Source organism: Arvicanthis niloticus, chromosome 22, assembly GCF_011762505.2.
Source record: "Arvicanthis niloticus isolate mArvNil1 chromosome 22, mArvNil1.pat.X, whole genome shotgun sequence".
Lineage (NCBI taxonomy): Eukaryota > Metazoa > Chordata > Mammalia > Rodentia > Muridae > Arvicanthis > Arvicanthis niloticus.
In genome coordinates, this window is record NC_133429.1 from 5,379,974 (window position 1) to 5,407,752 (window position 27,779).

A 27,779-nucleotide genomic window follows, 5' to 3' on the forward strand; every position below is an offset into this window, starting at 1 on the left:
TGAGCAGTGTCTGTGGGAGCCAAAAGAAGGCACTGGATCCCCTGAACCTGGAGTTAGAGACAGTCACAAGCTGCCATAAGAGTACTAGGAATCAAACCCCAGTCCTTTCCAAGAGCAGTGTTCTTAACCACCGAGCCATCTCTGTACGTCTACTTAAGTTCCTTCATCATAAAAATAAGAAAGAAAAGAAAACAGCTTCATATCAGATCCCACACAACAAGCCAAGCATCTTATACTTTCGCCCCATAGAATCACTCACTTGGAGCAGTTTAGAAACATAACTAATGCGTCCACATTAGCCAGCAAGGGCTCCTTTTATTCATTCAGGGGTGGGTTTTTGAAATGCAGTGCAACTTTATAAGTTTGTAAGTCAAGAGTGCCAGTAAAGCAAGCCAGCTAGGTGCAGAATAATGCAAGAAGCTTGCTGGAACCTTTGAGTCCAACGGGCACCCTTGACACCAGCAGCTAAAGCTGCTGTCCAAAAGTTGTCAAACAGATCTCAGAATGAGATAGGGGTGCCTACTCCATCCAAAGCTCAAATCTGTCCATCTGTGCTTGTCATATACAATAATGTGCAAAACAAAACCCTTGAAAATATGTTCACACAGGATCACAGAGCAGGCTCTGCTTGCTGTTGCTATTGGCCTGAGAAGCATCAGAGCTGTGCATGAAAAGTCAGGCAGCTTCCATCTTTCCAAATGCCAGTGCATTGCCATCTGACTCTGGTCTGTCCACTACCTCAGAGCCCTGACAGCCAGGCCTTCACACAGGGGTCTCCTCTGCCACCTTTTTTAAGAGTCCAGTAGCCAGCAAGGAGTGGTGGGGGTCCTCGGAGCCATCTGCTTCACGAATCTTCAGGCGAACTTTCTGATTGGTCTTCCTCCATTCCGAGTACAGCTGGCAATGGTATCGGAAAGAGACCTGCGGGGGCAGTCCTGCAGTGGGTTGGAAGGTAGAGACAGGCCTCCACCCTGGGGAGGAAAGGGAGCCCTGGCATTTGTCATGGGTCAAGCCTAGAAGCAGTGCCACCTCTGGGCATTTCTTGTATACTATGCATACACTCACCTATTTGGTCCTCTGAAGATACTTTGATAAACTTCAAGTCCTGTAAAAATGGGGGACCACCACCTTGACCCCAGCAGGGAGCATGGCTCTTCTAACAGTTGATGAGAATGGAGTCTTACCAGTCTCTTGGGATTATTTAACCCCAACCAATCACATAACTGCCCAACCTGGAAGCAACCATGGTGTCTCTTCATATGTAAGAGGATAAAAATGGTAGTGCATTTACAGGACTGGGAAGATGGCTCAATGGGTAAGAGAACTTGCTTGAGGACATAAGTTCAAAGTCCCAGCATCCATGTAAAAAGCTAAGCAAGACCCTGTACCACACCTGTATCCCCAAAACTGGGGAGGAGAGAGAGGGAGGTAGACAAGAGACTTCTAGGACTGGCTAGCTGTCAGCACTCACATGTGTACATACACATGTATTCCCCCTACACACACATGTACACACACACACACACACACACACACACACACACACACAATCTGTGATGATTTGCATATGCTCAGCCCAGGGAGAGGCACTATCAGAAGGTGTGGCCCTGTTGGAGTAGGTGTGTCACTGTGGGTGTGAACTATAAGACCCCCCCCCCCCTCCTAGCTGCCTGAAGCCAGTATTCTGCCAGCAGCTTTCAGATGAAGATGTAGAACTCCTTCTGCACCATGCCTGCCTGGATGCTACCACGCTCATGCCCTGAGGACAACGAACTGAACCTCTGAACCTGTAAGCCAGCCCCAGTTAAATGTTGTCCTTATAAGACTTGCCCTTGGTAATGGTGTCTATTCACAGCAATAAAACCCTAACTAAGACACCATCACTCACACATACAGAAACACACACAACACTCTTATATACACAGTCATACACACATACACACACACACACACACACACACACACACACACACACACACACACTAAAAGAATCGAGAGCTGTTAAAAGGAGTCCAGCTGGTACTGTAGGAATGTAACCTCAATAGTTACTCAGAAAACTAAGACAGGACAATCACAAATCTAAGGTCTGCCAGGACTACAGAGAGAGTTCAAGGCCTGTCTGAGTAACTTAGTGATACTGTCTTAAAATAACAATATAGAAACAGGGCTGGGGATGAGTTCAATAGTGGCATGCTTGCTTAGTATATGAGAGCCATGGATTCAATACTCAGTCTGGAACAACAAAAGTGGGCCATCAAACCATAATAAGGCATGGAGAAAACTTAAATTCAAACAACTAAGCGAAAGAGGCCAATTTAAATAGGCTACATGCTGTCATGCTGTATGACTCCGACATTCCAGAAGAGGAAAAACTATGGAGACAATAAAAAGATGGGTGGTCACCAGGGGTGTTGGAAGAGAGAGAGACAAACAGGTGGAGAAGAGAAGAGTAATATAAAAATGTACACTAGTACCACATAAACCAGATGCGGTAGTATCTCAGCAGTTAGAAGTAGAGATATGAGAATCAGGAATTCAAGATCATTCTGGCCACACAGCAAGTGTGAGGGGCTACTGAGACCCTGTCTCAAAAAGGGAAGTGGGCAAGGGCACTAAGGAAATGGCTCAGTTGATAAAGCGTCTGCCACATGAATGTGAGGACCTGAGTTCAGACACCCAAAGCTTGCAATTAAAAAAAAAAAAAAAAAAAGCTGTGCATTGTGCAATGTATATGTAACACCAGTGCTGCAGGTCAGAGAGGCAGATTTCTAGAGATCCCTGATCAGCCAGTCTAGACAAAACAGTAGGTTCCAGGTACAGCCAGAGACTGTAAATAAGTAAGTAAATAAGAAAATAAGTAAGTGTACTTGAGAAACATAGGCATGCAAATCTCTCTGAGTTCTAGATTACATCTCAAAAAAATTAAAAAAAAATTTTTTTAAGTGCATGGGCTGAAGAAATGGCTCAGAGGATAAGGGATACTTCAAGACCCAAATTCAATCCCCAGAACCCTTATGGTAGAAGGAAAGAACAGCTTTCTTAAAGCTGTGCTCTCACCTCCACATACATGCCATGGCTCATACATACACACAAACACACACAAAACAAATTAATATGATATCAAATATACAAATAAGATGGACAGTGATTGAGGAAGACACCCAGTACTGGGGTCTCTCTGACCTCCACATATATGTGTATGTATACGCACATCTGCACCCATATACTTATAAACATATACAATGCTCTCTAAGTGCTAGGGACTAACTCCACGGTAACGCATGGAGTTAAATTGATGAAATAAATGCAGCACATCCACACAATGAAAGGACATTAGCAAAGGATGAAACAAGCAGGTCTAGTAAAGCAGCACATATGTATGCTTTCATGCAGTTTATAAATGTGTCCCTTTATGAGTAATGCACCTTGAGAATCACATCACATCCCTGTTATACAAACACTGGCAGCACTTAAGACACCGCTAAGCAAAACTGTAAGTATTCCACCAACTGAGCTTCATCCTGGCCAGATTTATTTATTTATTTATTTATTTATTTATTTATTCCTTTCTTTTTTTCTTTCTGTGTCTTTCTTAACTTTTTATATTAACTTAATGTCTTCTTTCACAATTTCATATATGCATATGTACATTCTGATTACTCTCACCCCCACTCTCTCTCAACACTACCCCCACCCTCATTAAACCCTTCCTCCCTACAAAGCCTTTCCCCATATTCATGTCTTTTGTTTTACTCTGTGTGACCATGGATTCTTGTATACACCAGAACCTGGTGGGCCCAGCCGTGGATACACAACTGAAGACAAAGTCTCCCCTTCTCCAGAGTCTATCAAAAGCCAACAATTCAGCAGGGAGAGGTGAGGGCTCATAATTTTTTAGGTTTCTAAAATTTTTACTACATTTATTTAGTTATTTCCATGGCAGCATATCTCACGGCACCCTTATGTTAGGACAGATGGCAACCTGGAATCAGCTCTCATCTTCCACCATATAGGTCCAGGGGGTCAAACTCAGCGCCAGCTACTTTACTGCTGAGATGTCTCACCTACCCTCAGTTTCTTAATATGTATCTGTTCCACTTCACTCCAAATCTCTTCCTAGCTTCAGCCTTGTACTGATCTGCCTTCCTTCTTCCCATCTGACCCATAGTGATTAGATCCCTTGTACACTTGGAGCAAAAGGCTCACTGCTGGGGGCATCCCTGGACCTGTGTTACCATGCCAACCTGGAACAACAGGAAGCTGAGGGAACCACTTTCAGCAGAAGCAACACTCACACACAGCCTAGGGATCCCAGCTGAGCCCACCCACATGGGCTTTACCCACTCACCAGTGTCCAGAGAACATAGATGGTGAAGAGGGCGATGGTGAGGGCAATGAGCCCCACGGCCTCCAGCCGGCTATGCAGACGGAGGTGGTCCTGGGCCCCTCGCAGGCACAGCCAGCCTGAGATGGCGGCCAGTGGTGTGATGAACACGAAGCACACCATGTCACAGCACAGTGTCCGCTTCTCAGTGCGCGGCCCTGGGTCTTTTAGCCACTATAGAGGAGCAGATGATGAAGAGGGGTTATGTGGAGGGGTGCTGCAGAATGGATAGGGTTAGGGTGGCGCTGTAAGCCTAGCCTCCATATTTCTATTAATAAAACTGAGTCAGCTGAGTACTTGCCCCATTTTTCTGATGTGCAAATGGGGGCATCAGAATAAAAGAAGAGTTAATCCATTCGAAGAAATTCACATAGCTAGAGCAGACTGACTATTCCTATTCTGAAAATCTACAATCCAAAACGTTCCAAAAATCTGAAACCCTAAAACACAGCATAATGGGGAAAGGGGACCGGAGAGCTGGGCCAGAAGTTAAGAGCACTTGCTACTTCCAAAGGACTAGAGTTCAGGTCCCATCATCCATGTTAAGGGCACATAACCAACCACCTGAAACTCCAGCTCCAGGAGATCCCATGTCTTCTACTGGCCTCTCAGCACCTGCACCCAAGTAAATATACACACATATACCTAAACAGAAAATAAAAATAAATGCTTTGTTTGTTTGTTTCCTTCTGAGGATCTTTCTATGTGGTTCTGACTGTCCTAGAACTTGCTATGTAGACCAGGTAGGCCTTGAAGCTCACAGAGATCTTCCTGCCTCTGCCTCTGCCTCCCCAGTGCTGGGATTAAAGGTGTGCCATTGTGGTACAGAAGTAGAAAATTCCACACTGTGAAACTCTGTGTGTGTGTGTGTGTGTGTGTGTGTGTGTGTGTGTGTGTGTGTGTTTATAATTATCATCATCATGATCACTACCACTGTCATGGGGGTAGTTAATTGTTTTCTCAGACAGTCTCATGCAAACCAAGTGGACCTTGAACTTCTGGCTCTTGTGCTTCCAAGTGCTGAAAGTATGGTACAATGCCCAGCTCAAAATTATTTACAATATTATATCTAGGTATATAATTAAATGGTTCAGCACTTGCCTGGCATGAGTGAGGCCCTAAGTTCAACTACTAATATCACCCTAGAAAAGAAAGAAACAGAGGTGATGGAGATGTAATCCTGTGATCCCTATACCTGAGAGATGTATGAATAAGTATTATGAGTTCAAGGTCAGCCTCTGCAGGTATACGGTTCTCCTAGACTATGTGAGAACCTTCCTCAACAGACGACTTAGAGAGTGGTGGTTTGAGTAAAGATGACCTACATATGCTCATACAGTTGAAAACAGTCCCCAGTTGATGGAACTATTAGGGAAGACTTAGGAGGTGTGGCCTAGTTGGAGGAGACATGTCACTCGGGGAAGGCTTTAAAGCTTTGAAACCACACATCATTTCCACTTAGCTGTTCTCTGTCTCCTACTTACAGATAAAATATAAGCTCTCAAATACTAAACTGTCTGCCTGCCTGACTGCTGCCATGCTTCCTGCCATGCACCCTCTAAAACTGTAAGCTCCCAAGTGACCTATGTAGCCTTGACTGCTCTAGGCAGCACTTCCTGGTCTCAGGACTGGACATTGTTCTACACAGTTTAATCCAGTGCTGTTCATGCTTATATGGCAAGCACTTTAACCACTAGCCATCTCAGTTTTTTGTTCAAACAACTCAGATGTTTGTTCGAATATCCCCAAGAATAGTGTTACCCAACAGGTATCCTGCAGCCTTGATTAGCTTCAGATCTCAACTTGGGGATTCACTCTCAGCCAAAGTCTCCCCCTCACTTATACAATCCCAATCTTTGTGCACTAGTGTTTTGCCTCTATGTATATCTGTGGAAGGGTGCCAGATCCCCTGAAACTGAAGTGACAAACAGATGTGAGCTGCCATGTGAGTGTCTAGAATTGAACCTGGGTCCTCTGGAACTGCTCTTAACCACTGAGCCATCTCTGCAGCCCTGTGATGTTTAGTGTTAATAGTCAATTTGACAGAATCTGGAATCACAGGGGATCAGAGTCTCAAGGAAGAATTATCTCCAGCAGGGTGGCCTGTGGACCTGCCTGTGAGGGATGTTCTTAATTATATTAACTGAGGTAAGAAGACTCTTACTGTGAATTGATGGGTGGCACCATCGCATAGGCTAGCCTGGACAGTAAAAGGAGAGCTATGAGCACTGGTGTTGCTCCCTCTCCACTTCTGGACTATAATACAATGTCATCAACCATCGTGTTTGAGACAGATGGTCCTACCACTAAGACTTTACTTAAGATATGGAGTGTGACCTGGAATTCTGAGTCATAACAAAGTCTTTCCTGTTTAACTTGTTTTTGTCAGGGTATTTTAACACAACAAAGAGAACAGGAACTAAGATACCCTCATAATTATCCCTACCAACTAGTCTGTCTGGAGATCATGTGGACATTATTAACTGTGGGTGTCTTGGTGACTGGAACCAGCACTTGACAAAACTGGGCACACCAGAGGTGCTCAAAGAAATACCTGGTGATCTGAGCTTGGTAGCAACTACTGGTAACCCCAGCAACCAGAAAAGGCTGGAACTGGAGAATTCCAAGTTTCAGGCCAACTGGGCCTATAATAGGTAGGTAGGTAGGTAGGTAGGTAGGTAGGTAGGTGATAGATAGATAGATAGATAGATAGATAGATAGACAGACAGACAGGTAGCTGATGAGATGACTCAGCAGGTAAAGGCACTTGCTAAGTACCAAGCCTGACAGGTTGAATTCAATCCCAGGTCCCACAGAAGATAACTAATTTCTGCATGCTGTCCTATAACAAACATGCATATGACATGGCAAATGTGTGTCACACACACGAGAGAGAGAAAGAGAGAAAAAGAGAAAGAGAGAGAGAGAGAAACACATATACATATAATTTAATTCTTTAAAAAGTATTTTAAGAAGAAACAATAGGATGGCATGGTAGAACATATCTTTAATTCCAGCCCTCAGGAAGCAGAGGCAGGCAAATCTCTGTGAGCCCAGCCTGGTCTTCATAGGAATTTCTAGACTAGTTCTACAGCCACTTAGTGAGACCCTGCCTCAAAAACTACCCCAGACAGACAGACAGACAGATGTAAACAAATAAAAACCTAGGTGGTGTACTTATTAATCCCAGGATCAGGATTTTAAAGCCAGTCTGTTATAAAGCAAGCTGTGGGCCACTTGAGAGCATGTCTCAAAAATATTAAAAAACAAAACAAAACAAAAAACCAAAAACCAAAACCAAAACCTAACAATGGTAGCCCTAGGGTTCAAGCCATGTGATCATGACAGTCAACCTCCCTGAGATAAAATGACAACATACTTTACAAAAAAAATAAACAAACAAAAACATCCCAGCATGGTGGTACATGCTTATACTCATAAACAGAGACAGGAAAAAAGTAGCAAATTAAAGGCTAATATTAAAAGCGGGGAGCTGGCTAGGACTGGGATTATGACTCATTTATAGAGCACTAGCCTAGCATGCATGAAGCCCTGGGTTCCACTGCTAGTACTGCATAAACCTGAGGTGATCCAACATGCCTGTAATCCCAACACTTGCAAAGTGGAGGCTGGATGATCGGGACTTGGAAAGTCATCTTCAGCTAAAAGCTACTTTGAGGACAGCCTAAAACATCTGAGAGTCTGTTTCAAAAACAAAGCAAAACAACAATCCCAGAGGAGAGGGGGTGGGATATGGCAGGGAGGGGCTTGCAGACCTGCAGCCTCTGGCCACTTGGGTTCCCACATATCAGCAGATCCCTCCCAGCATTGGCAGGGACATAATCAGCTTTCCCAGCTGATGTGGGCAGCTGCTACATCTGTCCTCAAACTGCCCTTCCTTCCTCTGGGTGTCCAGTCTCCCCCAAGCCATATACCTCTGTGAGAGGTCGGGGCCGCTTTTCCACTGCAAACTCAGTGTGGCACAGCTCGCAGTAGCTGGTGTTGGAGGAAGACAGCCATTTCTCCAGGCAGCTCTTGTGCACAGCTCCCAGTGTACCAGTGCAGCCACATGGGGACAGCAAGTTCTCCCCATTTGCTCCCTCATGGCAGATTCGGCAGAAGGGACAGTCACTGGAGGGACACAGAGATAAGACATGTGAATGATGGAAGATAAGGCTTCTTGTTTATACTGACATCAGTATTTGCTAGGTTACAAGCTGTCACTCCCAGGTTGCTGTTTGGTAAACCCCTGCTCATCCTTCAGCAGCCCAGCTCCAGATGTCCTCTTCACATAACTTTTCAAACTCCCATTGGTAGGCGCATATGTTCCCTCTCCAGTACTACTGTGGGCTCTTTGTAGCCTAGAGTAAGCATCCTGTCCATCCATCTACCTGCCTAATGCTCTCTTCTTTTGGTGAAATACTATCATGATATTCCTAGGTGACTATCAACTCTTGGTGGTCCTTCTGTGGTCCATTCTTGGTCCTTCTGATGATTTATATTGTCAACTTGACAGGAGGTAGAATCACTTTGGAGACAAATCGATGGGTGTGTCTATGAGAGATTTTCTAAGCTAAGTTAAAGGAAGTGGGAAGACCCACCCCAAACATGGATTTTACCATTCCATGGGCTGGGATCCCGGACTGAATAAAAAGGAAGAAGCTGAGACACAAGATGGCTCAGTAGATAAAGGAGCTTGCTGACAGGCCCAATGACCTGAGTTCAATTCGTAAAACCCACACGGTGGAAAATTCTTCTGACCTCCAGACATATGCCATAGCATATACATAAGAGGTGCACACACAAACATACATACTAATAATTTTTTAAAGGAAAAAGGTAATTGAACACAAGCATTCATCTCTCTGATTTCTAAGCTTCCTAACTATGGGCGCAATGAGAGCAACCATCTGGTGCTTCTTCTGCCACTATGACTTCCCTGACATGACGGACAGGAGCTTGGAACTATAATTCAGAATAAACCTTTCCTTTATTTCTTTTCTTTTCTTTTTTTTTCTTTTTTGGTTTTTTGGAATTCACTCTGTAGACCAGGCTGGCCTCAAACTCAGAAATCCGCCTGCCTCTGCCTCCCAAGTGCTGGGATTAAAGGCGTGCGCCACCACTGCCCAGCAAACCCTTCCTTTCTTAAGTTGCTTTTGTCAAGTGTTTTGTCAAAGCAACAAGACAAATAACTAATACAGTCCTCAAGAATTATGGCAGACACATGATCATATACACACACACTAACACACATCACACACACACATGATTACACATACATATATACATTACAAACACAAGATCTGCACATAAAGGTCACACTGTCTTGAGAAACCTGTGCATGTAAAAAAAATCATTCATTTGCTTTTCTATGCATGGCTGAGGAAGACAAAGGGTGGGATGGGCCAAGAGGCACAGAAAACATGAATACACAGCTGCTTTGGGGAGTCTCTAATCACAGCCCAGTCTCTGGGGAAGTTGTATTCTTCCTGGAGCAGCTCAGAAAGGCAGGAGGTGTGGCTTTAGTGGACCCATGGACTATCCAGTACATGAGTCATTGTTTTCTAAATATTTCTGTCCAGAAAGCATAGTTGTCAGGCGTAACTTTTCAAACACACACACAAGGAGAAGAAGAAGGAGAAAGCACAAGCTTTTAATTCTCGATCAGGGTGTTTTCCACACCCCAGCTGTTTTCTCCAGCCTTCCTGTTGTGTGGTTGAGGCCTGGCTACTTTTAAAATCGCTCAGCAGAGGGCTTGGGGTTTAGGCTCAGTTGGTAGCATGCTTGCTTAGCAGTCAAACAGCCTTGGGTTCCATGTCCACCACCACACCCACACGTCCATGAAGCCAGCATGTCCACCACCACACCCACACATCCGTGAAGCCAGTGCTTCGGATAGAAACAGGAAGATCAGGAGTTCGAGACAGAGCTCAGCCTGAGCTTACATCTTTCCTTCTAGCCCAGTCTTGAAGATGCTGTTTTCTTTGGCAGGGCCAAAGGTCCACTGGTGAGACTGGTGAGACTGAGGAGCCCTTCAGCTGGTAAAGAGTTTGCCTGCAAGCATAAGAACTGGAGTTGGATCCTCAGGGCCTACAAAAATAACAGCTGGGTGTGGTGGCCCATGTGTAATTTAAACTAGCAAAGTCATCAAGCTCTGAGTTCAAGTGAGAGACCCAGGCTCAACATTCAAGTGTGTGTGTGTGTGTGTGTGTGTGTGTGTGTGTTGGGAAGAAACCAAGAAAGACACCTGATGTCAGCCTCTGACCTCCACAAACACACAAGCATACATGTACACTCCACAAACACACAAGCACACATGTACCACAGCTGCACATGTATGTGTACTCAGACATACACACTCTTACACAAGCCTGCAGTATACACACACACACACACACACACACACAGAGAGAGAGAGAGAGAGAGAGAGAGAGAGAGAGAGAGAGAGAGAGAGATCTCCACAGAAAAGGACTCCCCATCATTCCGGAAATCAACTCAGGAAAAAGAATCAGTGAGAATCTTAAGAGCCACGTCTGCTTACTGGGAAGGCCTGGGAACTCAGGAACACTAATTCCAACAAAGGCAAGCAGAGAGGGCAAAGTTAACAGTTTATTGAGCACTCCCCATATATGCAGTACTTCTGTGGCCATTTTGTTTTGTTGCTTCATGTAACTAGTTTATCTTATAAGTGTGAGTGTATGTGTGAGTGTATGTGTGTATTATGTGTGTATGTATGTATGTATGTATGTATGAGTGTGTGTGTCATGACATATGGGTGGAGGTCAGACAGAGGACAAGTACCTCATTGAGGCAGGGTCAGTGTTCAGTACTGTATATGGCAGGCTTGCTCCTCTGAGCTTCTGAGTAGTCTCGCCTGTCTCCATCCCTACCTGTCTGTAGGAGTGTTAAAGGTTTGCAGGCTTGAGTACATGGATTCTGGGGGGTTTGAATGTAAGTCTTTATACTTGTATAGCAGGCCTTTTACCAACTGAACCATCTATCAAGCATGCTTTTATTTATTTTACAACATGGTTTCCAAGGCTACATAGAGAACCCTGTCTTGAAAAAGAAAAATCAAAAAAAAAAAAAAAAAAAAGACATTGTTTCATTATGTAGCCTTGATTGTCCTGGAGCTCACTATGTAGATCAGGCGAGCCTCAAACTCATAGATATGCCAGCCTCTGACTTTCAAGAACAAGGATTAATGACATATGCCACCACACCTGATTTCAATCTTGTTTGTTTGTTTGTTTATTTTTAGACAGGGTCTAAAACCCCACAGGTTGGCCTCTAACTTGCTACCAGAGCTGAGGACAATCTTGAATTTCTGACCCTCCTGTAACTATCTCTCCAGTACTGGGATGCCAGGCATCTGCCACCATGACTAATACTTTGTTTTTACATGTATTTAAAGACACAATCTCACTATGTAGCTCTGGCTGGCCTGGAATTTGTTATATAGACCAAGCTAACCTTGAACTCACAAAAATCCACCTGCCTCTGCCTCTTGAGTTATGTCCAACATCATGCTCCTTTATCTTGCTTTTTGAAACAGGGTCTCCTTGGAATCACTGCATAACCCAGGCTGAACTTGGGGCTCACTGTGCTGCACAAGCCAAACTCAAACTGATGTTCTTCTGCCCTTGGTTCCAGACCTGTGGCTACAGGCTGTATTACAAGTGCGTGCAATACTGGGCTTCATTTATCTCATTCTTACAAAGCTTGGAAGAAAGTGCTTACTTGCTTCCATTTTATAGATGTTGAAAAGTCCAAGAAAGCTAGTCAATGTGGCACACATCTGTAATCCCAGTAGTAGAAGGCAGAGGTGGGAAGTTCAGGACTTTAAGGCCAGCCAAGCTACAAAACAAGCTTTAGGGTCAGAATAGGTTACATGGAATAATGTCATCAGAAATTAAAAAAGAAGAAGAAGAAGAAGGAGGAGGAGGAGGAGGAGGAGGAGGAGGAGGAGGAGGAGGAGGAGGAGGAGGAGGAGGAAGGATGAAAAGGAAGTGTGAGGGCAAAGAGAAAAGAGAAGGCAAGGAAAGGGAAAGAAACGAAGGCCTGGAAAAGTTATAACCTCTCTCTCTCTCTCTCTCTCTCTCTCTCTCTCTCTCTCTCTCTCTCTCTCTCTCTCTCTGTGTGTGTGTGTGTGTGTCACACTGAGTTACAGGTGCATGTGCCTGTGAGCGAGCATGTGAAGACACAGAGCAGGTGTCTTCCTAGGATTTCTCATTGAACGAGAAGTCTGCACTTCCAGCTAGCCAACAAGCTCTTAGGGTCTGCCCGTGTCTCCTGCCGCCTTGCTGTGGTTCCGTCTCTTTCACCTTTATGTGGGTTCCTAGGGTTGAGTTCAGGCTGCCAGGCACACGGGCCAGTTTTTTATACACGGAGACATCTCACCAGCCCAGCATTTTCAGCTTATGGTCCTTTCAGCTTACAGTGGTTGCTCATAATTAAGAAACCTTCACTATGAACAGGTGCAGCACATCCCCACATTCTGAGGACTGGAACAATCTGACTAGAGAGACGTTTCAATTTGTTCCAGGTCACTTGAGAGAAAGGCATCCATAGGAGTTTCATCCTAGGTGCTGTCCCAGCAGTCCTCACTCTCTGCATTGCTTCTCCACAGCCCAAGGTCACTGGTATTGTGCAGCCCTAACCTCTGGGCATGACAGCCGTCGTCGTCATCATCTTCATCAGAGTAGCCGGAATTATTTGCCAGTAACCTTCAAGACCCAGCCTGTTGACTACCGGCCTTCCCTCCTAGGAGGAGGAGGTGATAAGGTCACTGAATCCTCCCCTGTGACCCAGACACTAACTCCTGCATCTCTTCCTGCTAAATACACTCCATTATTTCTCAGTTACACATCATCTTTTATGGTCTAGGAGATGCTAGACTATATACAGTACATGGGAGCTTCATGAAAGGGGACTTCAGGTATGATGCTATAGGAAAGTCTTCATCAATGCTGGGTGAGATTTTCCGGTGATTCAGCAATTCTGGGTATGATGGTTTGTATATGCTTGGCCAAGGGAGTGGCACTATTAGGAGATATGGCCTTTGGGGAGTAGGTGTGACCTTCTTGGAGTATGTGTGTCACTGTGCAGGTGGGTTTTAAGACCATCATCCTAGCGGGCTGGAGACCAATCTACTCCTAGCTGCCTTCAGAACAAGAGGTGGAACTCTTCACCTCCTCCAGCCCCATGTCTGCCTAGACATTGCTATGCTCCTGCCTTGGTGATACTGGACTGAACCTCTGAACCTGTAAGCCAGTCCCAATTAAATGCTGTCCTTTATAAGAGTTGCCTTGGTCATGGTGTCTGTTCACAGTCATAAAACCCAAACTAAGACACTGGGGTACCCATGTTCCTATAAGTAACCACACACTCATGCTCTATAAGTAAGCCCTGTAAACTCACTGGTCCCCACAGCTAGACTTTGGTAGAACTGTACTTTTGTGTCTCATTGGGCCTGTTGTGGTTTTAAAGAAAACGGTCCCCACAGGCCCATAGGGAGTGACACTATTAGGTAATGAGGCCTTGTTGGAGTAGGTGTGTGTATGTAAAGGCCAAAAGTCGCCAGGCAGCAGTGGTGCACGCCTTTAATCCCGGCACTTGGGAGGCAGAGGCAGACAGATTTCTGAGTTCCAGGCCAGCCTGGTCTATAGAGTAAGTTCCAGGACAGCCAGGATTACACAGAGAGACGCTGTCTTGAAAAACCAAAAAAAAAAAAAAAAAAAAAAGCCAGAAGTCAACATCAGGTGCTATTCCTCAGGGGATGTCCACCATGTTTTTCAAGAAAAAGTCTCTAATTGGCCTAAGACTCACTAATTAAGGTAGCTTGGTTCACCAGAGAGTTCCAGAGAACTGCTTGTCTCTGCCTCCCTAGACTGGGATTACAATCACAGGCCAGAGTGCTCAGTTTTTTATATAGATTCTAGGGATGGAACTCAGGTCTTCAAGCTTGCACAGCAAGCATTTTATCGACTGGGCCATCTCTCTAGCTCCCTTGATAGACAAACACCCCAGATACTTGGGGTGTATGTGTATGTGCGCTGATGTGTACACACGTACAAACACACACACAAATTTATTTGTCTCTGTGAGGAGGGAGTACCCAAGGAGACCAGAAGAGGGTATTGGATTCCCTAGAAATAGAGTTAGACAGTTATGAACTGCCCATTGTTGGCGCTTGGAACTGAACTCCTGTTTCTAAAAGAGCAGCAGCAGCAGGTCCTTTGACCAATGAGCCATCTCTCCAACATCAGTGTCTGGCTTTTGTTCTCTGGCATATCAATCCCTCTGCCTCTCTCAGTGACTGGACTCCTGGCTTCAGACTAGTAGAATATCATTCAACCCAAAGAGAAATGGGGACAAAAGCCTGGCTACTGGTCACTACTCACCTCGGAGTATCCAAAGCCCGGATGACAGTTGAGAGCAGCCGGCCATCCCTTGAAGTCACTTGTGCTACATATTGAGGTGGCCCAAGCCCTGTGGCCTCCACAACCTTGGAAAAGGCAGGGCTGCTGGAGCAGTCACATAGGGAGCCAGGGAGGTGGCAACAGTCACCTGTCGTCATGGCCACAGGGAGCCTCCTGTCCTCAGGGCTTGAGGCCCATGGTCCCAGGAGCCTGGGGGGAGGGAGGCAGAGAGATCAAAGGCAAAATCAATGAGTCACAGTAACAGTTTTGTCTCTTCATATTTTTAGGTATATGTGAGTGTATGTTCATGTGCTTGCAAATATATATGAGTGCAAGTGAACATGAGCAAGGGTACATGAGCAGAGATCAGAGGCAGGAGAATACCCCGTCTTCCACCTTGCTGTGTACACCAGGCCTGCTCACCCCAGCATCCAGCGATTCTCCTGTCCCTTCCTCCCATTTCACAGTATGAGGACTAGGATTACATGTAAGGTTTATTGTGCCTGACTTTACATGGGTTCTGGGGGTGTAAACTAAAGTCCTCACATTTCTGCAGCTAGCATCTACCCATAGAGTAGTGTCCCCAGCCTGAGTCCCTCTTTTAATCTCACTCTGTTTTACTTTATGTTTATGTATATGGGTATTTTGCTGCAGGTCTGTCTGTGAACTATTGCCTGGTGCCTGCAGAGACCTTCTGGAACTGGAGTAGACATGGTTGCTTGCCACCATGTGGTTGCTGGGAATCGAACCCAGGTCCTAAGGAAGAGCGACCAGTGCTCTTAACCTCTAAGCCTTTGCCACAGCCCCTGATCTCACTCTGTAGTGCAGGCTAGCCTGGAACTTGAGATCTAAGCCTTCTGAATGCCAGATTATAGATCATGCCTGGCTCTTGAGTCTTGTCTTGTCAGAGATTGTGAAGATTATTTACTTGTCAAACTGACACAATCAAGAATCAGCTGGGAAGGGACCCTCAATGAGGAATTGTCTAGGCTAGGTTGGGATGTAACCACATGTCCTTAGGAGACATTTTTTTCCTTTTTAAATTATGCTTGTTTTGTGTGTATATGTTATGTATGTGGACATGTATGTTCTACATCGTGCATGTGTGAGTCTGAAGAGAGCTTGCAGAACTCAGTTCTCTTCTTCCACAATATGGATCCTAGGGGTTAATCTCAGACCAAGGTTGATGACAAGTGCTTTTACCTGTTGGTTTCTTGAGGTGGTAAGACCCACCCTGAATGCAGGTGGGCTACACACTGGGCTGAACTGAAAAGGACAGAGCGAGTTGAGCACTAGCCTACATGCATTCACTGTTCTCTGTTCCTGATTATAGATGTGATATGATGAATGCCCTCCAGCCCTTCTTACTGTGACTTCCCTGAAGTGACAGCCTGGAGCTGTGAGCCAAAACAAACCCTTTCTTTTCCTCTATATATGCCAGGGGGTGGCACTATTAGAAGGTGCAGCCCTGTTGGAAGAGGTGTGGCCTGTTGGAGTAGGTGTGTCACTGTGGGTGTGGGCTTTAAGACCCTCATCCTAACTGCTTGGAAGTCAGTCTTCTGCTGGCAGCCTTCAGATGCAGATGTAGAACTCTCAGCATCTCTAGCACCATGCCTGCCTGGATGCTGCCATGCTCCCACCTTGATGGTAATGGACTGAACCTCAGCATGTGTAAACCAGCCTCAGTTAAGACTTGCCTTGGTCATGGCATCTGTTCACAGCAGTAAAGCCCTGAGACATCCTCTAAGTTGCTTTTGTCATGGTATTTTATCAGTAAGTGACAGAAGTGACACTAAAATGGGGCTCTAAGACTATGGACAAAGACTTGCCTCTTTGAATCTCTCCATTTGTGAAATGTAGGTGAGAACTCTACGAGCTGATGTGCATAACTTAGGCCAGGCTTAGAGGACAGCTGAGGCTTGTGTTGGATTTTCTCGCATTCTTTTAGAAAAAAAAAAAAAAAAAAAAAAAAAACAGGCCCCACTTCCTAATCCTCCAAATCATCACAGTTTCACATAGACAGGAGATAATGAACACTCACTGAAAGTGACTGCACACCTGTGTGCCACGCACTATGCTGGTTTTTTACACAGCCATAGACAGGAGATAATGAACACTCCCTGAAAGTGACTGCACACCTGTGTGCCAGGCACTATGCTGGTTTTTTACACAGCCATAGACAGGAGATAATGAACACTCACTGAAAGTGACTGCACACCTGTGTGCCACGCACTATGCTGGTTTTTTACACAGCCATAGACAGGAGATAATGAACACTCACTGAAAGTGACCTGTGTGCCAGGCACTATGCTGGTTTTTTACACAGCCAGAATCACCCTGTTCTAGCTACGACCAGATCCTTGAGACTGAGCTCAAAACATATTAAGCTATCTTTAGTGAAGGTAGAATGCATCTAGAGAGGCTGTGAGCATGACTCAGAGGTAGAGTACCTGCCTAGAATGCAGTGAGGGCCTGAGACATACATATAAAGCACTGCCCTATCAGTGAGAGTATGGGGCTCCGGGTTCAATTCCCAACACACACGCACACGCACACGCACACGCACACGCACACGCACACGCACACGCACACACAAACACACACACACAAGAGGGGGGAGGGAAGAAGGGAACTGGATAGGAACTTAATGTTTTGCACCAGAATGGTGAGTCACTCAGGCCCCTTGTGACTCATGGCCTCTATCCAACTGTGCACTCTGGGAGACCTCAGTTCATCAACAACGAAATGATACTTTTGTGTCCCCAGAAGACCAGTTGCTCTGTCCTCGGTTCCCAAGGAGAAGCTACAGAAGATAATGAACACCTTAGGTAGCCATTCTGAAGTCTTTTCTGGGTAACTTTGGTGGGATTCTGCCCTTGGCCTCAGGTTCTAATCAGCAAAAGGAAACCCCTGCGAAGACTGGTCCTCTTCTCCAGAGTAGCATGACTAGGATTCTGGCTTCTCAATTGGTGTAAATGGCTTCTATGAATGTTTTCTCCTTTCTAGTAGTAAGGCTTGCACTTAGAGACCTGCCTTACTAGGCAGGCATGCTATCACAAAGCTATACTCCCAGCTCCTCCACCACCACTACCACATACACATTTTAAAACTTTTTCTTTTTGATTTTTAAATTTTTTATTAATTTTATATTACACTCATTTATGGAGGAGGGAGTGGATGCGGTATAGAGTGTATATGAAGGTTAGTTCTCCCCTAAGTAGGTTTTGGAGGCTCACACTCAGGTCATCAGGCTTGATGGCCTACAAACTATCTCACTGGCCCATAGTGTTTCAATTTTAGACAGAGTATCACCAAGATACTCAAGCTGACATGGTCTGAAACTTGTTCTGTAGCCTAGGCAGACCTTGAAAGACTCTCCTACCTCAGCTCTTCAAATAGCTGAGGTCATAGGAATGTGCCATTAGGCATGACTCTTCTGAAAAATCCATGAAAGTAACAGAAGGCTCCTTAGGTATCAATCCAGAGTTAAAGCTCACTGGTTTCAATTTGTCCAACACCCAGGACTCTTATCTCTAAGTTAAATCCAGAGCCCACAGCAACCCTAATAGTATTCGTAAGTTCCAACTGATAAGGCCACCCTGATCCCAAGTCAACTCTTACCAGCACTGCTTGTGAAAATCCAAAGACCCAAAGACATGGAAAATAAATTATTAACTGACTTTTTGCACCCAGACAGTCTGTTGACAAATCAGCTCTTCTCTGAAGAACTCAGCTAAAAACCAAGCACAACCTCCTAGGCCTCCACAGCTGAGCCAGGGATCAGATAAGCAAGAATCAACCAAAGTCAGACACAGCCCGGAGGAAGGCTGTGAGCCAGAGATAACAGCACCGGGCATCAGCCAGGCCTGCTTTGCTGTGGACACTGATGTCCCTTCAACCAGAATGTACAGCTGAGAGGTCAGTGGGGAAGCGCTGGCTCCTCCAAGAGAATGCAGAAAAAAGTCCACCTCGACCTCTGCTGATCTGTCTTAGATTTTTTTCCCTTGCTGTCCTTTCTCTCCTGCACTCCCTCTTTTCTTTTTTCTTTTCTTTTCTTTTCTTTTTAAAGACAAGATTTCTAGGCTGGCCTAGAACTCCGTGTACAATCAAAGATAACCTATAACTATCATTTTAAAAATGTTTTTAAATTTAATTATTTGTATTTTATTTTATGTGCATGGGCATTTTGCCTACAGGTATATACTATGTGAATGTCTGGTGCCTATGAAGCAAGAAGAGAACATTGGATCCCCTGGAACTGGATTACAGGTGACCACCATGTGGATGCTGGGAATTAAATCCAGGTCCTCTGGAAGAGCAGTGCTCTTACCCCTGAGCCATCTCTGTAGTCCCAACCTTGAACTCTTGATCTTTGTACCTTCATCTCGCAAACACTGTCACTTTGGGAACACCATGTTGGTGTATGTAGTTCTAGGGACAGAACCCAGGGCTTTGTGCATGCTAGGGGAACACTCTACCAACTGAACTACATCCCCAGTGCTTGCTCACTTCATTCTCTGCCTCTGTCTCCCTCTCTCTCTCCTCTCTCTCCCCTCTCTCTCCTCTCTCTCCTCTCTCTCTCTGTCTCTCTCTGTCTCTCTCTCTGTCTCTCTCTCTCTCTCTCTCTTTCTCTTCTTGGTGACAGGGTCTCTCACTATACAGCTCAGGCTGGAACTCCTGATCCTCCTACCTCTGTCTTCCAGATACTAGAAGATGAGAGACCTCAGAATTTATACAAGTGTTCATTGCAAGAATCATCACAACTCCTTACTTTACCTACTATCCAGAGGGAAATCCACCAATATTAGTAAATCTGCTCACATCAGTCCTAAATTGCAACACAGTAACAGCAATGCTGGGCAAGTAGCACAAGTCGCACTCTGGAGGGTCAACAGTTCAAGTTTATTTTGGCTACACAGAGCTGAAGGCCAGGTGGGGCTACAAGAGGCCTTGCCTCAAAAACCAAAACAAACATCAGCCAGTAAAATGGCTCAGCAGGTAAAGGCATTGATGACCTGAGTTCTAGTCCCAGAACCACATGGTGGAAAGAGAGAACGCACACACAAACACACACTATAATAAGTTAAAAAAAAACAATAACAGCAGCACAAATGCATTAAACACTGCATCCCAAGGCTGGGTGACGGCTCAATAGAATACTTCTCTAGCATGCAGACAGCACTGGGTTGCTCCCCATGACATTATAAAACTGTGTATGGGGGTACATATTTGTCACCCAGCACTCAGGGTTTGGGGGTACACACCTGTCACCCAGCACTCAGGGTATGGGGGTACACACCTGTCACCCAGCACTCAGGGTATGGGGGTACACACCTGTCACCCAGCACTCAGGGTATGGGGGTACACACCTGTCACCCAGCACTCAGGGTATGGGGGTACACACCTGTCACCCAGCACTCAGGGTATGGGGGTACACACCTGTCACCCAGCACTCAGGGTATGGGGGTACACACCTGTCACCCAGCACTCAGGGTTTGGGGGTACACACCTGTCACCCAGCACTCAGGGTTTGGGGGTACACACCTGTCACCCAGCACTCAGGGTATGGGGGTACACACCTGTCACCCAGCACTCAGGGTTTGGGGGTACACACCTGTCACCCAGCACTCAGGGTATGGGGGTACACACCTGTCACCCAGCACTCAGGGTTTGGGGGTACACACCTGTCACCCAGCACTCAGGGTATGGGGGTACACACCTGTCACCCAGCACTCAGGGTATGGGGGTACACACCTGTCACCCAGCACTCAGGGTATGGGGGTACACACCTGTCACCCAGCACTCAGGGTTTGGGGGTACACACCTGTCACCCAGCACTCAGGGTATGGGGGTACACACCTGTCACCCAACACTCAGGGTTTGGGGGTACACACCTGTCACCCAGCACTCAGGCAAGAGGGTCAGAACAAGGTTATCCTCAGCTATATATTGAGTTTGAGAACAGCCTGGGCTACATAAGATCCTGCCTCAAAAATAAACAATGCACACAAAATATTAGACTATCAAGCTATCTGCCTGCCAGGCTCAAACTTCAAGGAACTGTTGTGACGTGTCTCCTTCAAAGGTCACATCCTTGGAGCACCTCTCTCAGACCACTCTGGCTAAAATGACCCCAGGTATCCACACAATTCACTCATGGCATGGGGTCCTCTCTGAAATGCTTTGTTAATAGACCTGTCATGCGCATTTCATGCTCTTCAGTGAATTCTGGAAAAGAGGGACCTTGCTGGACATTTTTCCTGCTGCCCCAGCACTTAGCCCTAGATCTGGCACAGAGTGACTGCATGTAGTATTGCTGGATTCATTTCTTCCTTCCAGCTCTGTAACTGATTGGGAGACATGAGCCTCAGAGGTTTCCCTGCCAGTCTCTATGCTGAGGAACAGTTCTAGGGCTACTGGGATGGATTCATCAGGTCTTCACAACAAACTATGACATAAGCCCAGTAGTTAGCCTAGCTGGTTGAGGAGGCCAAAGTTCAGAAAGGTCGCACAGCTAGCAAGAGACAGTGCCAGGATTTAAACTATAGAGTGAGTTGTCTGGTCAAGAGACATTAGGGGTTTTGTTTAATTTTTTATTAATTTTATTATGTTTTATTAATCTTATTATACATGTATGAGTGCTCTGCCCGCATGCACGGATGTCCAGTGGGTGCCTGAAGAGGCCAGAAGAGGGGAATTGTATCCCCTAGACCTGGAGTTACAGATGGCTGTGAGCCACCATGAAAGTTCTGGGAACTGATTCCAGGTCCTCTGCAAGAGCAGCAAGAATTCTTAACCAACTCCAGCTCTAGTGTTTGTTCCTTTGTTTGCCTATGTGCTTCATTGCATAATCCATACTGGCCTTGAACTCTTAGTGAGTCTCCTGCCTCGGCCTCCTGTGTGCCAAGATTGCAGGAAGCAGGAATGTATCATCACACTCAGATTTTTTTTGTTTGGTTGGTTTGGTTTGTTTTTCGAGACAGGGTTTCTCTGTGTAGCCCTGGCTGTCCTGGAACTTACTCTGTAGATCAGGCTGGCCTCGAACTCAGAAATCCGCCTGCCTCTGCCTCCCAAGTGCTGGGATTAAAGGCATGCTCCACCACCGCCCGGCCAGATTCTTTTTTAAAAATTAATATATTTGGTTTTTTTTTTTTTTTTTTTTTTTTTTTTTAAGAAATAAGCCAATAAGAAACAGGAGTAAGGTAAGTGTGACCTTACCAGTAGCTTCATCACTGAAGAGAGTGTTTCTCCCTCCCTCAGCAACCATAAACTGCCTATAGATTCTCAGGAAAAGGAATCAAGCTTCATCAGTAACACCTGCCCTCAAATATGTTCAGTAAAAACTCTTGTCACTGAACTACATTCCAGCCCTTTCTTTTTCACCTAGACTTGTATAGACTTTATGGCTATGTGATTCTGGTTGTAACGTAACCCACAGCAGCCATCCTGCCTTGTTTGCCTCATTCTCCTGAGAGCTTGGACTGACTACAGGCATGTGACACCAGGCCCAGCTTCCAGAGCTAGCTAGCTAGCTTGCTTGCTTGCTCACTTGCTTGCTTTTTCTTTTCTTTTCTTTTCTTTTTTTTTTTTTTTTTTTTGTTTTTGTTTTTTGAGACAGGGTTTCTCTGTGTAGCCCTGGCTGTCCTGGAACTCACTCTGTAGACCAGGCTAGCCTCGAACTCAGAAATCCACCTGCCTCTGCCTCCCAAGTGCTGGGATTAAAGGCGTGCGCCACCACTGCCCGGCCACTTGCTTGCTTTTTTTTAAAAGGCTGGTTAGATGGTTATTTGGGTAAAGGTGCATGCCACCACCATGTCTGATGAGCTGAGTTGAATCCCCAGAAGCCAATCGGTAGGAAGACAGAACCGACTCCTCAAGCTGTCTTCTGATCTCTACACATGCTATACTGGGTAAGGGCTCACAAACTCACACACGAACAAAACACACAAATGGATAAGTGTTAAAAACACAATCATGGGCTAGAGAAATGGGTCAGCACTTAGGACTATTTACAGCCCTTACAGAGGACCCAGGTTTGGTTCCCAGCCCCCATGCGGGGCTCGCAACCACCTGTTACTCTAGTTCCAGGGGATCCAGCACCCTCTTCTGGCCTCCAAGGGTTCTTACATAATAAACATAAATTCACAGAGGCACTCATACATATAAAAAAAAAAAGTGACATGGTGGCACACAGGTTTAGTCCCAGCACTTGGAAGGCAGAGGCAATCGGATCTCTAAGAATTCAAAGCCAGCCTGTTCTCCATAAGGAGTTCCAGGACAGCCAAGGCTACAGAGTAAGACCTTCTCAAAAATACAATCAAAATAAAACCAACCAAACAAACAAAAAAAAGTTACACTAAGTAACCAAGCCAGGCCTTGAAGTCTTCCTGTCTCACCCTCCAAAGTAGCTGACCTAACAGGCCTGTACCACCATGCTCCATGACCTAGGCACTTTATCCCGGCTCTACCACTGATACTGTTATTGTCCTAGTTCAAGTTAATTTGCTTTTCTGGGCCTCATCTGTCTCTTTCTTACTTTAGGGGGTGGAGGTGGGGGGTTGGCAGTACTGTGATAAAATCAGGGCGTAGTGCATGCTAGGCAAGTACTGAGCTACACCCGGAGTCCAGAAACTAAATTCTAATTCCAGAAGTTCTAGTTCGTATTTGCTGTGTGGCCTTGGGCAACAGCTTTAACTTCCCTGAACTTCAATTTGCTCATTTAGATGAAAGGAATTACTTTTAGTACTTCTACCTAGTATGTTTCCCACTAACCACATAAATTCTGACTACAGAGTTTTTTAAAAGTGTTTTCAATTATATTTATTTTGTGTGTATTTGTGCACATGTATGTGGGTGTACTCATGCAAGGGTGTGCCTAATGGAGTTCAAAAAGCAACTTTCTGTTGTCAGTTTTTCTTTCATCATATGAGACCTCAGGACTGAACTCGGACAAGCACCTTGACCAGCTGAGCCATCTTGGCAGTCCCTCACTACTGTTTGAAAAACAACATTTTCAGTACAGTGCACTCTGAGTAGCTTTTTGTGAAGCGCACAACTCTTTATAACGTTAAAAATTATCCAGACAGAACTGTTATGAAGGGAGTTTCAGAGTGACAGTAGCCACTTATTGACCACCAGACGCTCTTCTCATCAGCCATCTCCTAAAGCAGGTTGGCTCCGAGATGACCCACTTTTTAAAGATGGGGAAACCGAGGCTTACAGAGGTTTCTACTGCGTGGCGAGGCCCGGAGACCTCTCACCAACCTCGAAATAATAACTGAGGTGCCTGCGTCCTGAGCAGGGCTAAGGCCAAGGGTGCAGCCCTGTCTGTCCCGCCCGAGTACTCAGCCGGGGCCTCGAACCCGGGACCTAGGAGACCTGCCTACATACTCAGGCCAGACCCGCTCGCTGTTCCGTGCCTACCTGTTCCGCGGCCGGGCCGGGCGGCCGCGGAGGCCCCTCGGTTCTCCCTGGCCCGGGTCCCGACCCGGCCCGGCCCGTCAGCAGCGGCTTGCTCCGGCTCCGGCGGGCACCTGCGTCCGGGCACCGCCCGCCGAGCCGACAGCACGGTGAACCAATGGAGACTGCCTCTGAGCACCATCTACCAATCAGCGTACATGTCCCGCCCAAGGAGGTGGGGCCTTCAAAATACGGGACGTCCTGGGCGGTCCAGGCCCCGCGGTGCCGCAGCTTCTGGTTCCGCCCCTGCCGCGTTTTGGCTCCACCCCCCAAATGGGCCCCGCCTCATCCCGGCTCCTCCCCCATCCCAAGCTCTGGCGGTAGACTTGCTGCCAGAGCCTGCTGCAGAACAAAGGCGCGCTTAAGTAAACAACTTGACACTTGCCAAGTAACTTCTTTCCGGTCCTTTTTTCCCCGTTTTTTTTTTCTTTTTTTCTTTTTTTTAATGGAAGATAGTTTTAATCTAGTATCAGCCTAACCTCGAACTCACTTTGTAGGCAAGGATGACCTTGAACCTCTCTGATCCTCTGGCCTCCACCCAGTGTTATCTGGAGCTAGAACGGAATCAAGTTTTTCTTGCGTGCTAGGCACAAACAGTACGAACAGAGATACTTTTTTTTTGTTGTTTTTTTTTGTTTGTTTGTTTGTTTGTTTTTTTGTTTTTCGAGACAGGGTTTCTCTCTGTAGTCCTAGCTGACCTGGAACTCACTCTGTAAACCAGGCTGGCCTTGAACTCCCAGGAGGCCTCTGCCTCCCAAGTGCTGGGATTAAAGGCGTGCGCCACCACTGCCAGGCCAAAGATACATTTTTATCACAGTTTCCAATCCTAGGGTGAGGAGAAAGGATATGATCACATTTTGCAAAAGAAAATTAGCCCAATAAGGGTTAGAGTTCTGTGGAGAAAACTAAAGCCATCATTTTATTCATCAGTCATCCGAGCAAGAGATACATTCAAAAAATGGAGCAACAGATGGTAGAAAGAGCTCTTGAGATGGCTCAGTGGGCAAGAGCTTTTGCCTGACAAACATGAGGATCTGAGTTAAAATTCCCAGCATCCACACAATAGAGCTGAATGTGACTGGAAATTCCTGTACCCTCAGTGCTGTAGATGGTGTGGACAGTAAGGTGGCTGGGGTTTGCTGACTGCCAATGTAGGACTACTTTCAGTGAGAGACCTTGCTCTAATATAACACTTAGGAGTACTTGCCCAGCATACACAAAGCCCTGGGCTTGGTGGTACATGCTATAATCCCAGCACTCAGGAGGTTCAAGGTCATCCTCAACTACACAGGAAGTGAGCCCAACCACGTCAAGGAAAACAGATCAAAATTCTGTATTAAAAAAAATAAATAAAAGCATTATTGCGGTCCGAATATGTGCAAAACCCTGGTGACACATTAACAAATATAAATCTTGTGAGACAAACATTAGCAGTTTGTAATCATCGTGTTTGTTAGCGATAGGGTCTTACTATGTAGCCCAGGTCCCACCTCACCCTCACAAGCGTAAGATTATAGGCATATGCCACTACAATCCCACTTTATCAGTATGAACTGTTCTTACTATTACAGTGCCTGTGATGGAGCCAGAAGCCTCATTATGAGGTAGGTGCTTCACCACTGAGCTACACCGTAAGCTTCATTTGTTGTTGGTGGTGGTTGTGGTGATGATGATTTGGTTAGGTTTGATTTTTTGCTAGAGGGTTTCATAAAGCCTGGTGTGGCTTTGAAGTGTATATACAGCCAAGGATGACCTTGAACTCCTGCTTCCAAGTTCTAAATGTGGGCATGGTTGGCATGAGTCAACATGCCTAACTTTTGTAACATTTTTTTAATTGCCAACAAAATATGAACATATCAGAAACAATGTAGAGTCACTTTTGTCCAGTTCCAACAGCAATAGTAAAAAGAAGTTTAAAAAGTTAGGTGTGGGGCTGGTGAGATGGCTCAGCAGTTAAGAGCACTGACTGCTCTCCTGGAGGTCATGAGTTCAAATCCCAGCAACCACATGGTGGCTCACAACCATCTGTAATGAGATCTGATGCCCTCGTATGGGGTGTCTGAAGACAGCTACAGTGTACCTACATATAATAATAATAAAAAAAAAAAAAAAACCTAAAAGAAAAGTTAGGTGTGGTGACACAGGCCTTTAATCCAAGCCCCATTCTTCAAACAGGGAACTCTCCGTGAAGTGTAGGTTCTGTGAAGTAGGCCAGCTTACTTGACACAGCCATAGTGAGACCTCGTGTCAGCAGAAAAAAAAACAAAAAAACAAAAACAAAAACATAAAACCCAGAAATTATAAAAGAGAATATTTCACTCACCCATGCCTCGTAACTATCATAACAAAAATTATTATAGAGGACACTGAAACTCTACAAAAATGTTTATTCAAGGACATTTGCTGAACAATGTTTGCACTGCCTCAGGCTGACACCACTCTTGCTGTTCACTCTCTCCAAGGATAAGTGATTCAAAATCACTTATGTAGTCCTCCCTTTGCCGGCACAGTGTCCCCTTGCCTCTGCCTCTCTGAATACGCACTTGTTCTGCAATGGTACACATATTGCCATCTTGGAACTATCCATTATCTGTCTTTCTTTATTCTTGTTTCGTTGTTCTTATCTGTTTGTTCTGAAACAGGATCTCATGTATTCCAGGCTGGCCTCCAATTTGCTGAGTAGCCAAAGTGTGCAGCTCTTGCCTTTATCTCCTCTGAGCTGGGACGGCTCGGCCTCACCACTCTGGACGGAACCCCTCGCTTTAAGCATGCTATGCAAGCACTCTACCAACTGAGCAGTAGCCCCAGCCCCAACTTTGGTTTGTGAAATAGGATCTTACTATGTAATTCAAGCTATTCTTGAGTCATGGCAATCTTCCTGCCTCAGCCTCCCACATACTAGGAATGTAGTTGTACGATACCGTGCTCAGCCATTTTCTGAATATGAGCACATTGTTCCATATAATCAGAAGACAACCTTCAAGATCAGAAATTTAACATCAACCCTATATTACCATGTAATTCTCAAAGCCTTTTTAAAGTTTGAATGGCATCTTTTAAAGATAGGGCTAGGTGATAAACTTCAGGGCCTAGAATCCCCCGTGAGGGGCTAAGGTCCTAGCTCAACAGTAGAGGCCCTCTCTAACATGAGCAAGGTAGTGGGTTCATCCCTAGCACCCAGGAGTGGGGTTGGGAACAGTTCCTCAATTATGCCTTGTCTTCATGACCTTGATACTTTTCAAAATGACAGGCTACATATTATGTAGACTAGCTCTTCATTTGAAAACATCTACATTTCTTCCTCACATTGTTCTTCTGCAGAAAGTACAAAAACAATGCCATGTTCTCAGGATGCATATAGTGTTGATAACCTCCACTACTGACTATGCTGAGTTGAAATGTTGCCTTCCTGTTTCTCTAGCGTGAGTTAGTGGGCCATACTGTCAATAAGTGACTTATGAGAAAATATTTTGGAATGAATTAAATATTGTTTGTCAACAAATGTTTGCAAGCAA

The 27,779-nt window shown here is 45.5% G+C and overlaps 1 protein-coding gene and 1 long non-coding RNA gene across 4 annotated transcripts; one reads left to right on the top strand and one right to left on the bottom strand.

Annotated features, from left to right (window-relative positions):
- Nucleotides 1-289: 289 nt before the first annotated feature.
- On the bottom strand, nucleotides 290-24,387 carry Marchf2 (membrane associated ring-CH-type finger 2). 3 transcript variants are annotated; one of them, XM_076919752.1, is made up of 5 exons: nucleotides 24,229-24,387; nucleotides 14,788-15,015; nucleotides 8,320-8,515; nucleotides 4,349-4,558; nucleotides 290-921 (listed from the first exon to the last, which is right to left on the bottom strand). In XM_076919752.1, exons 2-5 carry the CDS (start codon nucleotides 14,961-14,963, stop codon nucleotides 763-765), a joined length of 741 nt encoding a protein of 246 aa, XP_076775867.1. In that variant the 5' UTR covers nucleotides 14,964-15,015; nucleotides 24,229-24,387; the 3' UTR covers nucleotides 290-762. The 3 variants fall into 3 exon arrangements, with proteins under 3 accessions (XP_076775867.1, XP_076775869.1, XP_076775868.1); XM_076919754.1 differs by having other exon boundaries at nucleotides 290-935; XM_076919753.1 differs by having other exon boundaries at nucleotides 290-971.
- LOC143435963 (uncharacterized) lies at nucleotides 18,044-27,139 on the top strand. Its single transcript, XR_013106245.1, has 4 exons — nucleotides 18,044-18,723; nucleotides 19,002-19,074; nucleotides 25,836-25,868; nucleotides 26,924-27,139. It is a non-coding gene; the product is annotated as an uncharacterized LOC143435963 (long non-coding RNA).
- Nucleotides 27,140-27,779: the final 640 nt, after the last annotated feature.